Source organism: Coturnix japonica, chromosome 4 (genome assembly GCF_054131305.1).
Source record: "Coturnix japonica strain WE chromosome 4, WE-NBRP24, whole genome shotgun sequence".
NCBI lineage: Eukaryota > Metazoa > Chordata > Aves > Galliformes > Phasianidae > Coturnix > Coturnix japonica.
In genome coordinates, this window is record NC_140666.1 from 56,981,558 (window position 1) to 56,993,756 (window position 12,199).

Consider the following 12,199-nt stretch of genomic DNA (forward strand, 5'->3'; position numbering starts at 1 on the left):
ACCTGGACAACAGGGATTAATATCCCCATTGTGTCTGCTAATCCACTTGAACTTTTCCAGTGTTCTGGGCTGTATGCTGTTTTTGAAATGATATCTTGTTATCTTTGCTTTTTGCTCTTTGCCTAAATTCACTTGGGTCTTGCACTGTTTGTCTTCCACATTCTATGTGAGTACTGTGACAACATGTGAAGCTATGCAGCTGGCTGTCAGAGTAGTAACTGTTGTACTCTCTAAATGCAGCAGGCATTTATTCATCTTCTATTGCATGTAAAATGATAGCAGATAACTCAGCATTCTGTAGCCAGTTGGCCAAAAGAAACTATGTTTGTATTTGGGCAGAATAAAAGATGCAAAGCTGTAGCTATTAAAATGGTCTGGGTTGTCTTGTGATATGGTTACCCATAATTCTTGATGAACTAGGTGCTCAGAAATAATCTTGTGGATTGTTTCAGCTGGTGCAAGGCCTTTAATTGTAGTATAATCTTTTATACTGGTTATTCCATAGTTTGATGAACAAGTATTTGAATTCAAGGAATTCAAAGTCCTCTGTGATCTCAATTTAAGAAGTGTGAGATGTGTCCAGATGTTCACTTGTTCATTAATTCCTATTGCAAATATTAATACACTCCACTGATGTCTTTTGTTGACATTAATCAAAAGTTTCTAGTGCCGGACTGCATGCATATTGGTTAAGTAGTGGGTGCTGTTCTGTGCTTTTAGCATGTTTTGTTTTTCCTTTCAGGTAACTTTGAAAAACAGTATGACGATGTGACAATCAAAATGATCTTTGCAATCGTTCAAATTATAGGATTCTTCAATTCTATTTGCAACCCTATTGTGTATGCTTTCATGAATGAGAACTTCAAGAAGAATTTTCTTTCTGCCATCTGCTTCTGCATTGTCAAAGAAAATACATCTCCAACCAGGCAACTTGGGAACTCAGGGATTACTATGAGGCGGCAGAAGGCAAGTGATTCTCAGAGAGTTCCCACTGACTCAGATGAGTCCAGAAGAGAGGCATTCAGTGATGGCAACATTGAAGTGAAGTTCTGTGATCAACCGTCTTCAAAAAGGAATTTGAAAAGGCACCTCACTTTGTTCAGCTCTGAGCTTCCTGTGCATTCTGCAAGCACTCAGTAGCATTACAAAGGCTTTGAGAATGGAATAAAATGTTCTTTTTGTAAAACTTTGAACATGCCATTTAAAATAGTTCTCTAATTTGCATGCTGAAATGAAAGGGGGAAAATATTTTGATTATAGTAAGGTTGGAATAGTAATTCAGAAATTGCAGTATATTTTATAAGGATGAAGAAAAAGCTTTGGAAAAATGTTACTGTGATTTCAAGGAAAATATTTTTCCTCCTAAGTTAATTTAGGGCTTACCTTGCCTTTTGCTTTTAGGTAGTACAAAAACCAGTTGATTGCCAGTTTATTCTGTCTAGATGCTGGCACACTGCTGGACTGTATTCAGCTGAATGCCAGAAGAGAAACACTATGGAGAGAGTGCACACTTTTTATGGACAGCTTGGGAAGCTCACATGGGTCCAACATTGTCTATATGATGTACTATCTGTGCAGCTCTGAGGATCGAGAGACTTCAGATCTGAGTTAAGAGAAAATGTAGACTGAGGTGAAATTCTGTTTTGCAGGGAGAGGGAGTCAGCAATAATTTGGTTGTGATGAGATTTGGGCACATTTGCATGTGAATGTTATTAGCAGGAAGCATATTAGAAATTAACAATGCATGCATGACTAATGTGCTGTTTTTTACAGGTTACTTCTTGGGTACAACATTAAATTTCCAGTGTATTTCCCTGTAAAATGCATTATTCCTACTGGAGAATGTGGAACTTCAAAGTGCTGTACAAGTCAATGGCCTACAGAGGTGTGATCTGTAGGTGAACTCAGTGTTTACACTAAGTCATACTTTGACAAATAGCTTCTGGGTTGGAGTTGTTGCCACTTCCCAGAGGTATATAAGGGCCAGTCCCAGAACTGGTTGGACTCTACATAAGACCTTCAGTTGAATACTATTGTTTTCTGACTAAATGCTTATTTGAAGCACAAGCTCTCTCTCCTTCATCTTACAAGTGTGTTAATTACAGCGGAAGAACAGGGCTGGTATTACAGAGTTGAAATCCATATAAATTATTAGACAAAAACAAAGCAAAAGCAACAAGAAGCCCCCCTCCCTGCTCCCTCCAGTAAATAAGTAAATAAGCAAGCAACCAAACAACCCAAAAAAACCACCCCAAAAACAAAAACCAAGCTTGCTATCACTGGGTCAAACTGTGAGACTGGAAAATCAAAGGATTCTTATGAATGTGGGACTGGAGAAAAAGTGTGATCAGGTTTCACAAATAATGCTTCGAAATATGTAATTTGCAGCTCCAGAGGAGATTAGGCTGAATCCTTTAATGGCCTGTGAGATGTTTTTTTGTCACCTCTCACTTTCCATAGACCTTGGTGCTCCCTTGATGGTGACTTAAGTTTCTTTGATATTGCTGCTTATGTTTCATTGTCAGTTGAGATTTAAGTTTCTCATGAATCAATCGGAACTAAACTGGTCCTTATGTAATATTTACAAATGTTTGGATAATGCATTCTGATGCTGGTTTGTGATGTACTCTTTATTTAAATTTCTATTTATTATATTGTATATGACATACTTAACTACAATTATAGAGGAAGATTCCCAGCTTGATCTGGCAGCCAGGAATTAAGAGCGCTCTTACCCAGTCTAGCTCATGTATTAGATAAAATGCTGATATCAGAGAGCTGTATCTGGGTAAAACAGGATGAGTGAAATCATTTAGTTTCAGTCATACAAAGGTGCCCTTTTGCATTGCCTTTGAATGATGCTGGTAAACGGCTGCAGCAGATTTTGCCTGTGATTACAACTGTGATTGCCTTTGCTTTTCTGTCTTAGTTGTCTTTCAGGAGACAGGTCTTTAGTTAAGTTCCCTGCCCTGAAGAACAGGGGCTCAGGAAGGTCAATTATGACAGCTTTCCTCAGTTGATGCAAAATTTATCTGGCTGATGATAATCATCTGGTTTGACAGATCTGCAAAAAGCACTTTATTTTAAGCTTTTATTTTTGTACTGCTAATTTCAGTAATGTAGTTCAACAGTAAAGGTGATAGCTGTTTTACAAAGCTTCCAGGTATTGTATATGTTTGTTTTGTCTGACTTGTTTGTTCTGTTGTTTGATAAAAACTATTTCCACAAGCGACTGTATTAGCTTTTTTTTCATTAAAACTCCATTTTGGCATTTCTTGGAGCATCTTCAATGAACTTGGAGTCTACTTTTGTTTAAAGATTTGTATAATCTTATACGTGCATTTCTACTGATTAATTTTCAGTCATGTTAGAGGTTCCAGCTGTTACTGTCGTCCCGAGAGATGTGGTTTAAAAGGCTGCTGGTTTTATTTTTTGTTTTTTGTTTTATTACAGAAAAAGTTAGAAGAAAGGAAATAACCAATATCATGGTAAAAGAGTAGTGATATTTCAACATAATTTGTGCTTACAGTTAACTATAAACAAAACAAAAATGGTTATTGTAGATCTTTGTAAGCTATATTATTAATGCCTTTTGAAACAATAGTTTTCTCTGCGTGTTAAGAACAGCCATGCTCTCCTCCTGGCTTGTCTGTTTATTCCTATTTAATGTTACTAGAATTGCATAGTGAACTTCATCAGAAGATTTACCAGTCAGCAGAGCAGATAACCAAGCTGACTTCCTGAATAGAGAGTATTAATCAGTGGTTTTGTTCTTCAAGTAAAAGTACTTCTGAAAGTTTCTTGTCTAATATCCATTAATTTCATATCAGTTACATGTGAAACAGCTTGAAGAAACTTAGTTTGACTGCTCAAAGTAATTTATTTATTTATCTTTTTATTCTCAGCTGTAATGAGCTGTGCCTTTAAAGTTACTATGAGATGTTGCCAGCAACTGGCACAGAAGTGAAGCCATGAATCTGAAAGGACACACTCAACAGAATGAAGTCTGGAAATATGAATGGGCTAGGAAAAAAAACATCAGATGTATGGTCCTGCTTTAGTTGTCTCAGCTGAGTTCAGATGGTATAACCATGAAGAGCAGTGAGAAGGAGGGAATGAAGACTTCAAGTGACTGCAGTTGTGTGGCTGTTACAGAAATTTTTGGGGGGTGAGGGGGAGGATTGGGAAGGGGCAAATATTGCATAAAATTGCTTCCCAGGTAAACGTGGGAAATAGTTCAAAGGACATCAGGTGGATTCATTTGTGGGTTTATTTTTAAGTTGTAGCAGTATATACCTGACTGAGCAGCCAGGGAGCTGTGATTTTATTATTGCAGACATGAGGTTCTGTTGCAGGCTAGCATAATGCTTTGTAGGCACCAAAAAAAGCTGAATATAATGGGCAGCTGAACAGAGTGCACTTTCAGCTCTCTGCAACACTAACTTGCAGGACTTGGCAGTGCCTCAGGTATGTTTAAGAAAGAGTGGGAAGCAGCAGAGTACAATGAGTAAAGAGTAGAAGAGGTCAACACCGGGGTCAGGAGGATGTGTTCTTTGCAGCCTTTGGAAAGTCATGGCCATTACTTTTCTGAACAACTGCTCTTGTGGAGGAATCACAGCAGAGCAGGGAAAAAGGGAATGTGATTGAAAGGAACTGCTGCGTGCTGACCATATGCTGTAGCTCATTACCTAAATCTATTGGCAGTAAAGTAACTGATCCACAAAACCAATGCATAAGCACTCTACCAGTTTTCATCTTGACCCATGAGCTTTCTCATTTACATTTGTTTGCCTTGTTTTGTGTTCTTCCCATCTCCTGCTGAGAGTAGAAAGTAAATGAGGATGGGGAGTTTAGTTATTTGATGAAGATAAGCAGTCTTTTATCAGGTGATCTTAATAAAGGAATCTTATCTAATGTTGAGCTGAGGTTATTTGTGCTGTGAAGTCTCATCCCTAAAAAGGACAGATGGAGAAACTGATTCTAAGGTACAGGCCCTTGTTGTGGGGCAAGCAGTGCTGGCTGGAATGCTAGTAGAGCCAGTGCTTAGGGTAACAGGACAACATGCAGAACCTGGAAGAGGCAGCCAACAGCAGGTATCTTAGTAGTATGGCTTGTGGGAAGGGAAATGAGAACAATGTTTATATGTGCATCTGCTCTTAATGGTTTTTTTTTGAAGTGAGTCACCTATTGCTTTGCAGTCAGATGGAGAGAAATATTCCTTTTGTGGAAGACTTTGCAATACAAGTACCTAATTCTGCAAAGATGTACATGGAAACATTTTCCTCATTGAAACAGTGTCTATGAGAGAGGCTTAGTTTAAGATCAGTAGTTCAAGTAAGGGAAATCATAAAAAGCTGATGCACAGAATTTATTTAGCTGTGTTTTGGGAAGGAAGACCTTAATTGCTGTTAAGCAATTACCCCATTTTCAGAGGGACATCTAGTGTGACTGAGACATCAGCTCAGTAAAATAAAGCACTGCATTATTATTCCTCCTGAGTTTAGTCAGGTTTTTCTCAGATACTATTTTATGTGGTGATTGCTGTTTATTAGTTATTGTTGTATGACACTGGTATTGATACTACCTTGAAAAATGGTTTAATATTTTGGTGGCTTGGTGTTTACCCCCTTTCAAAAGTGCTATAGTGTCCTGAGAGTAGAGTTTGCATGTGAAGATACATAGCCATAATTTATGTAATCTATATCCTAACACATACTCTACTAAAGTGAGCTAATACCACAATTGGTGTTATGACTTTAAGGTTATATTTGTTCTAAATACCTAAATGAGAAGCATCAGTTCACAGCATCATCCAGTTATAGCATTGCTTGTATTAAAGAAGCATTCAAATGTGCTTGTTGGGATTTTCTTGGTCAATTTGATATACAAACATAGCCTGAGGGTAAAATTCCTATCTTAACTTAGTAGCTGAACTTTTTATGGTTTGTGTCCAAGTTTCCTGATAACGTTGCAACCAGATTTGTAACTGCATAGTAAAAGCTGGAATCAGTTCTTGTTAAACATGATTCTTTCTTTTTTTTTTTCAAGTAGGTACTGATTGTTCCTAAGCAAGCATAACAAATGGTAACAGGGAAGATGGCATGCTTTATTTTGGCACTGTATGTTCACAGCATCTCAGGCCAAATTCTCAAAAAGAAACTGAAACAAGCATGCCAACAAGAGCTGAGAAACCAATGCACCAATCCACAACTGTATGGGAAATTGGTAATCACAGCCTGAATCTCTGATTAATCAGCTGAGGCAAGTGTCGGGTCAGCTGTGGGAGCACAGGTGAGAGTAATTTAGCTGTGTTGCCAAAAGGGGTGGAGCTTGACTCCACCTACTCTAGACCTCATTTAAGGGCTGACCACCACTAAGGCAGCATCTCTTGGAGATTGCTCCCTGGTGGAGATTGCCTCAACGTTTCCCAGCGAAGGCATCCATATGGGTGAGTTTTTCCTTATACTTTATTTCCTTATTACCTTTTGAGTATCGGTTACCATCTTTATATCATTCCACCTTACAACAACCCTGGAAGAAACTGAGAGAAAAAAAAACACAAACCCACAAAAACAACTCTTAAAACTCTTAAGTCAGTAACAACCAAGAAGTAAACAAAGAAAACCAGCACTGAAGATGATAATGTAAAGCACTGAATTGTGGCTATTGTTCTGGGGAGTGCTGCCTGGATATTTATTGAGATTTTGCAAAACGTGTTTGTATAACAAAGTTTGTCAGTAGAATGCAAATCTGCGTGTTGCTTGTCCTCAGTCAAAACAGAAAAGCTTAAGTTGAAATTAGGTAGCTAATAATATAACTGTCTCTTGCTGAGGCTGTTTTGCTGTGGTAGAATACCCATTAGAAATTTGTTTTGAGGAGGTAATAATGGTGATAGGGGCTTTAAAGGGAAACGTGCCTTAATGAAAGGAAGCTGTCAGAAGGTGCATAAATGCTGACATGAACAAAGCAGAGATGGTCTGCTGAAAGGCACATTTAAGTACATGTAAGCCTTGTTCAGAATTCAGCTGCCCAAGGCTTAGTTACATGAAGTATGGGTATGAGCTCTTGGCTTAGCTTCGAAAAAATCACTGAGCTGAGAGTGTGTCTGGCAAAGCCATAAAGAAAAATGTCTACAATTTTGTTTGGATTTCTTTCTTACTATGATAGAAATAGCATCTCATGAACATGAAGGGAAAATCAAATTATGAGGCATGAGGAAGGAAAAATTGAGATTTAAAAGACAGCAATTAGAAAACAATGAGTATTGGCCTCATCCAAGGAGTAACAGGAGGCAGCCTCCCTCTTCACATCTCAAGATTGCCATGCCAGCAGGGATGAGGGATGTGTTTGACCTTTCTGCATAGTGATGAAATTTTTAACAAATACGTGAAGGTTGTCTATTGTGCTGCTTGAAAAATGGTAGAAGCTGTTTAAACAGTAGGGAGGAGGGGATACCTAAGATGTGGGAGGAACATGAAAAGAGCTCTGAAATAGGGAACTAGATTATTATTGTCTAGAAAACAAAGGACCAAGTAGGTGAAATGAGGAGACCTATTTTATGTGTGTGTATATGTGTGTGAATATATAAAAAGTGTAGGCTGAGTATTACTATAACAGAAAATTCAGAAATATGTTAGGAAGCAATTCTGGAAACTAAACAGCATCTAAAGGAACAGGATGAAGAGCTAGGAAGAGTACAAGATACCCTTTGATTTTCTTCTGAAAGGAAGTGGTGGAATGTAGTGGGAGCTCAGTTCAGGGTAAAGACAGGGTATCAAGAGCAGCCACCCATGTGGATTGTGTTAAACTTGCCCAGCAAGAACAGAAGGCTTTCCTGAAACAGGTGGAGAAAGAGAGGGAGAGGATCAATTCTCTGCATTCTTCTTAGTTTGTTGGATCAGGCTTGTTTTAAGGCATGTTTTCATTGAATATTCTAAGTGGGGTGTTCTTTGTTGTAGATTCTGTTTAATAGCAGTGTTTCAAAGCTTATGACTTTGACGAACAGATTTAATCTACAAAGCATCCTTAAACTGTTTATAGCCCTTCAGAAACATATCATTTTTAACTTTATTTCTTTATTCTGTCTATACCAGAAGTCCTGCTTTGATGCTTCAAAACTGGGTTTTGGAGATCTTACTGGAAGTTCTGAGTGTTGTTATTTTACTCTGTTGAAGCTCCAGTGGAGTTAACAGTTTGAAGTTATTTTAGAAGCGCCTTTGGTGACTTGAGGCAAGAAGAAATCCATGCTGTTACTATTCAGTTAATAATCCATTACAAGTGACTCTAGTTCTCGAAACTACTAATGCATGAAGACCTGTTCAAAACTTATGTAAATATTCTCCAATGCTGTAATAGATTCTGGTTTCAATGGCTATCTCTATTCCTGTTGTTAGGAAGTGATAATGTCTTTACCAGTTTCTGATTACTGCTGCTTGCATGGGATTATTATGGGATTTCTGGTCTGTTTTGCTTGTTTGTTTCTCCCGTCTGTCTTGCCAAGAGTGAGTTTTCCCTTTTCTGACTTACTTGTAGGCAGCTGCAGTGATCAAAACTACCTCTCTACGCTTTTGTTTTTACAGAATTGTGAATGTCTGCTTAAAAATATGCATTTTTTAACAAAAAATCAAACTTGGAATAAATTAATATTTAAGGTATTTGATATCATGTATCTGTAGATGAAGCTGGTGCATCAGAACTAATGGCAAAAGTGCTAAATTTAGATTCACTGACTGCATTGTATTTCTGTAACAGGAACATCTGCAGGAATAAATTACAGATGTAGTAGGCTACTCTCCTCCAGAGTCACATAATAGTTTATCTTGAGAGCTTAAACATGTATCCCTCCTCAGCTTTCCAGCTGCAACAAGGAGTACAACGAAAACACCATCAATCCAAAGCAGTAAAACTTGGTTTCTTTCACTTGTAGAAATAAGGATGAACAGTCCCACAGATCAAGCTGATTTGCAGCAGAAATGCTACCCTGTAGGCCAGGGTTGTTCTTGATGTGGTCTAGGGATATCTGCAGCTAACTTACGCATGCATAATAAGCTTCTTCAAATTTAGTAGGGATACAAACTTCTATAATTTGGTTCTGCTCACTGTGGGGTGCTTGAAGCTGAAATGAAAGCTTGAAAGACATCTACTTCATGAAGAAGATTCAAGTAATCTTAATGACACATCAGCCTTTTCCATTTCTAAGACAGCATCTCTTCCTGCTAGTTGTGGCTAGTTTTTTTTTACAGGTGTTCTTTTATTAAACATCTGGATAGAAACATGTAACTAAGATCAACTGCTGAAGATTAAATCTCTTGATTTCAAAAAGCTTGTTCACATTCAGAAAGTCTTAGCCTGTTTCTTACATGTACTGATCACAGCTTCTCCCTCTTCATCCAAAAGATATCCTTGTAGTTATGAATTACACTGGCTTATAACCTCTCTGGTCCCAACTTTTCATTATTTTTTTGCTGTGGTATAGTGGTATAGTGCAGTTAACCCCAAGTTAGCACGTAGCATCATGAGTAGCATTGCAAATCTGTATACATATATCTTTTTTATTTTCAGACTGTTTCTATTTTTTTTTCCTCCATTGAACAGAGTCTTAATGTTGTAAGTTAAAATTGAAGGCATGATGTCAATGCTTTTGTTATGTCTTGTCTAAATAAGAAGGCTGTCAGGCTCTTACTTGTATATCAATATAATTTTCCCTCTTGAAATTGGTATCCTGGTTACTTCTGTTTATGATACTTCCATAAATACTCTACTGTTACATGTATCACCTGCTGCAGAATCAGACTTAGTTTTTCTGTAGTATCACAGATGCCTTGTTTTAATTTAACTTTCTGCTTCAACAGCTCATTAAAGCAAAGAATAGACAAGGTTAGGCTGTATGTTCGAGAAATGAGTAATGAATACTTTGAATGAAAAAAAAAAGCAGAAGTGCATTGACTTTTGCATTCATCTCACTCAAAGGGAAAAAGACTTTGAGGTGCTTTATTTTAAATGTTATGCAAGCCAGTTGTTTCGCAGGAGAATACTTACTGAAGAAATTATGTTAGTAAATTTGCCTGCAATTTTAGGGGAAAAAAATCTGACTGTAAAAGAAAAACATCAATAGTTCTTTTTTGTTTGTTTGTTTAATTTAGCTTAACATTACTTTGCTTCTTCGTGATCATTTTTTACTGTACTACACTAGGACTCTATTCCAGATGAACTCCATGAAGTCTATCTAACTAATTTTGTCTTGAAGGTATATTTTACTTGGATCATACTTCCACGACAATTTAAATACTCTTTTCAGTGGTTATCATAAATAAGATTTTGCTTCTGAGATCACATTTGGGATGGTGAGAAAGCAGCCTGAAGGATTCTTAAAACTTTACAAGAAGACAACTTGCAGACTTGTCCCTCTGCTTATTGATACTCAGCTGCTAGTGGACAACGTTGTACCAAAATCCTTGCTGATTTCAGAGCAGTAGAGTTTATGATGAACAGAAACTCTACCATAAACCAAACATGAATGACAACAATTTGCAGCACAGTCTGAAGTAGAACGTTTGACAGAGTTGTGATGAAGGGCTCCCAGTGTGAATGCCAGGAATGTTATTGGCTAGGCTGCAGCTTACATGCTTTCTGCTGTGGAATGGATTATTGCTAAACATGTGGAAGAAGGGATGCAGCTGCATTTAAGGTAAGTGTCCTAACAATTATATACTAAGTTTGTATTCAGATGGAGGCAGTCTTTTGGCATAAAATTGTGCCTCATGTTGAAATTCTGAGGTAGACAAATAGAATTAGGTAATAAAACAAAAAAGTACCAAATTGAGCTTATAAAAAAAAAATTCTCTACTTGGAAATGGTGTATGTAGCTGTCAGGTGCATTTGATATCAGGGCTGGATGTGGCCATCATATCATAAATGGCTTGGGTTGGAAAGGACCTCAAAGATCAGCTACTTTCAACTTCTTGCCATGGGCAGAGTTGCCAGCCAGTAGATCAGATTGCCCAGGAACCCATCAAGCCTGACCCTGAATCCCTCATCATGACAGGGAAGGAGGTGAGATGGGGGTAACATGGAGAAATGTGCAGTAACATATATCATGAGCCAAGTCAGGCTTAGCACTGATGAAGTCGTTGAGGCAGCAATGGTAAAATAGATCATTTCTATTTTACGTTAGTGGGTTAAACAGAAGATATTTCCTCCCTTTCCAGCTGGCCTTGAATTAACTTAAGCTTCCAGGTGCTTATCGGTGTTTTCAAGGTAGCTTGCCTGTACTATATATTATTTCTGAATCTGATTTTTCTTACTTACAATTCACAGGAATTTAGAAGCTTCTCAGCAATGTGCCAGTTGCACTGGAACTGATGATTTTCTTGCATCATATAACAAGTGCTAATGTCTACCTTGACTATAAAAACAACAAAAAAGCAACAAAAAACATCTGAACTATGACTTTTAAAAAGGTCAGTAATTTTCTTCTGTGAGTCTCGTGTACGTGTGACAATAGAAATCTCATATTCATCTGTTTTTTGCTTCTTGCCTCAAACATGTGGCTTTCATACACACATCTACTAGGTACCAAAATACCCCCAAAACTTACGTATCATTGTTTGGTCCATAAGAAGAGACTTAGAGAGAATGCAGTCTATAAACGAATAGCAAGAAAACATGAAATGTCTCCGTGACTGAAGTATTACAAGATGTCCTACTAAATGTCATTTTAAAGCTGCATCCTCGTTCGGACTTGATTTGTAGCAGAAACATTCGAAAAAGTCCCATCCATCTACGGAGCCAAATGGCTGTGTTGTGGCACAACTCAGGCTGTAGATGGCAGCGTTGCTGCATGCCAAAGGCCATCCCCTGCTCACTCAGCTCTGAAAGGGTTTGATAGGAGCTTTTGAAAATAGGCATTTAGTAGGATACGGTAAGGGTTTGATAGCGCTCCTTTCGCCTTAGAATTGAATATTAGGAAGGAACGACGTGAGAAGTGTTAAAATGTGTGTGATGGTGCTTCCAGATGTTGTGTGTTTTCCTCTCTTGTAGGGGTAATAAAAGCTGGGTCTGTTGTTTCTTCTCCATGTGGGAGTTGCATTTGACAAATAATTTCTTAGAATAATTTCCTTATTTTCATCTTTGAGGTTTTTGGATATTTTATGTGGTATTTCTAAAGACACTACTAAAGCAATGACATTCTGGAAGGTAC

General features: G+C 37.8%; 2 protein-coding genes across 11 annotated transcripts in view; both read left to right on the top strand.

Moving 5' to 3' along the window:
• QRFPR (pyroglutamylated RFamide peptide receptor) overlaps positions 1-3,290 on the top strand; it is a 48,504-nt gene extending 45,214 nt beyond the window's left edge. For 3 of the 4 annotated variants that reach the window (XM_085546916.1, XM_015861941.3, XM_085546917.1), the window contains one exon: positions 743-3,290. In XM_085546916.1, the coding sequence (XP_085403042.1) occupies positions 743-1,140 (398 nt within the window). In that variant the 3' untranslated portion in view covers positions 1,141-3,290. The remainder of the gene's footprint in view (positions 1-742) is intronic. The other variant, XM_015861942.3, reaches the window with a different exon arrangement.
• A 3,083-nt stretch (positions 3,291-6,373) lies between these two features.
• TNIP3 (TNFAIP3 interacting protein 3) overlaps positions 6,374-12,199 on the top strand; it is a 73,757-nt gene continuing 67,931 nt past the window's right edge. For 4 of the 7 annotated variants that reach the window (XR_014945896.1, XM_085546920.1, XM_085546922.1 and 1 more), the window contains exon 1: positions 11,321-11,459. Coding sequence is in view for 4 of the 7 variants with exons in the window: in XM_085546920.1 (XP_085403046.1) it covers positions 11,445-11,459 (15 nt within the window). In the remaining 3 variants the exon portion in view is untranslated. Of the gene's footprint in view, positions 6,449-10,273; positions 11,460-12,199 lie in introns of those variants that run through there. The other 3 variants (XM_015861936.3, XM_015861937.3, XM_085546921.1) reach the window with 3 other exon arrangements.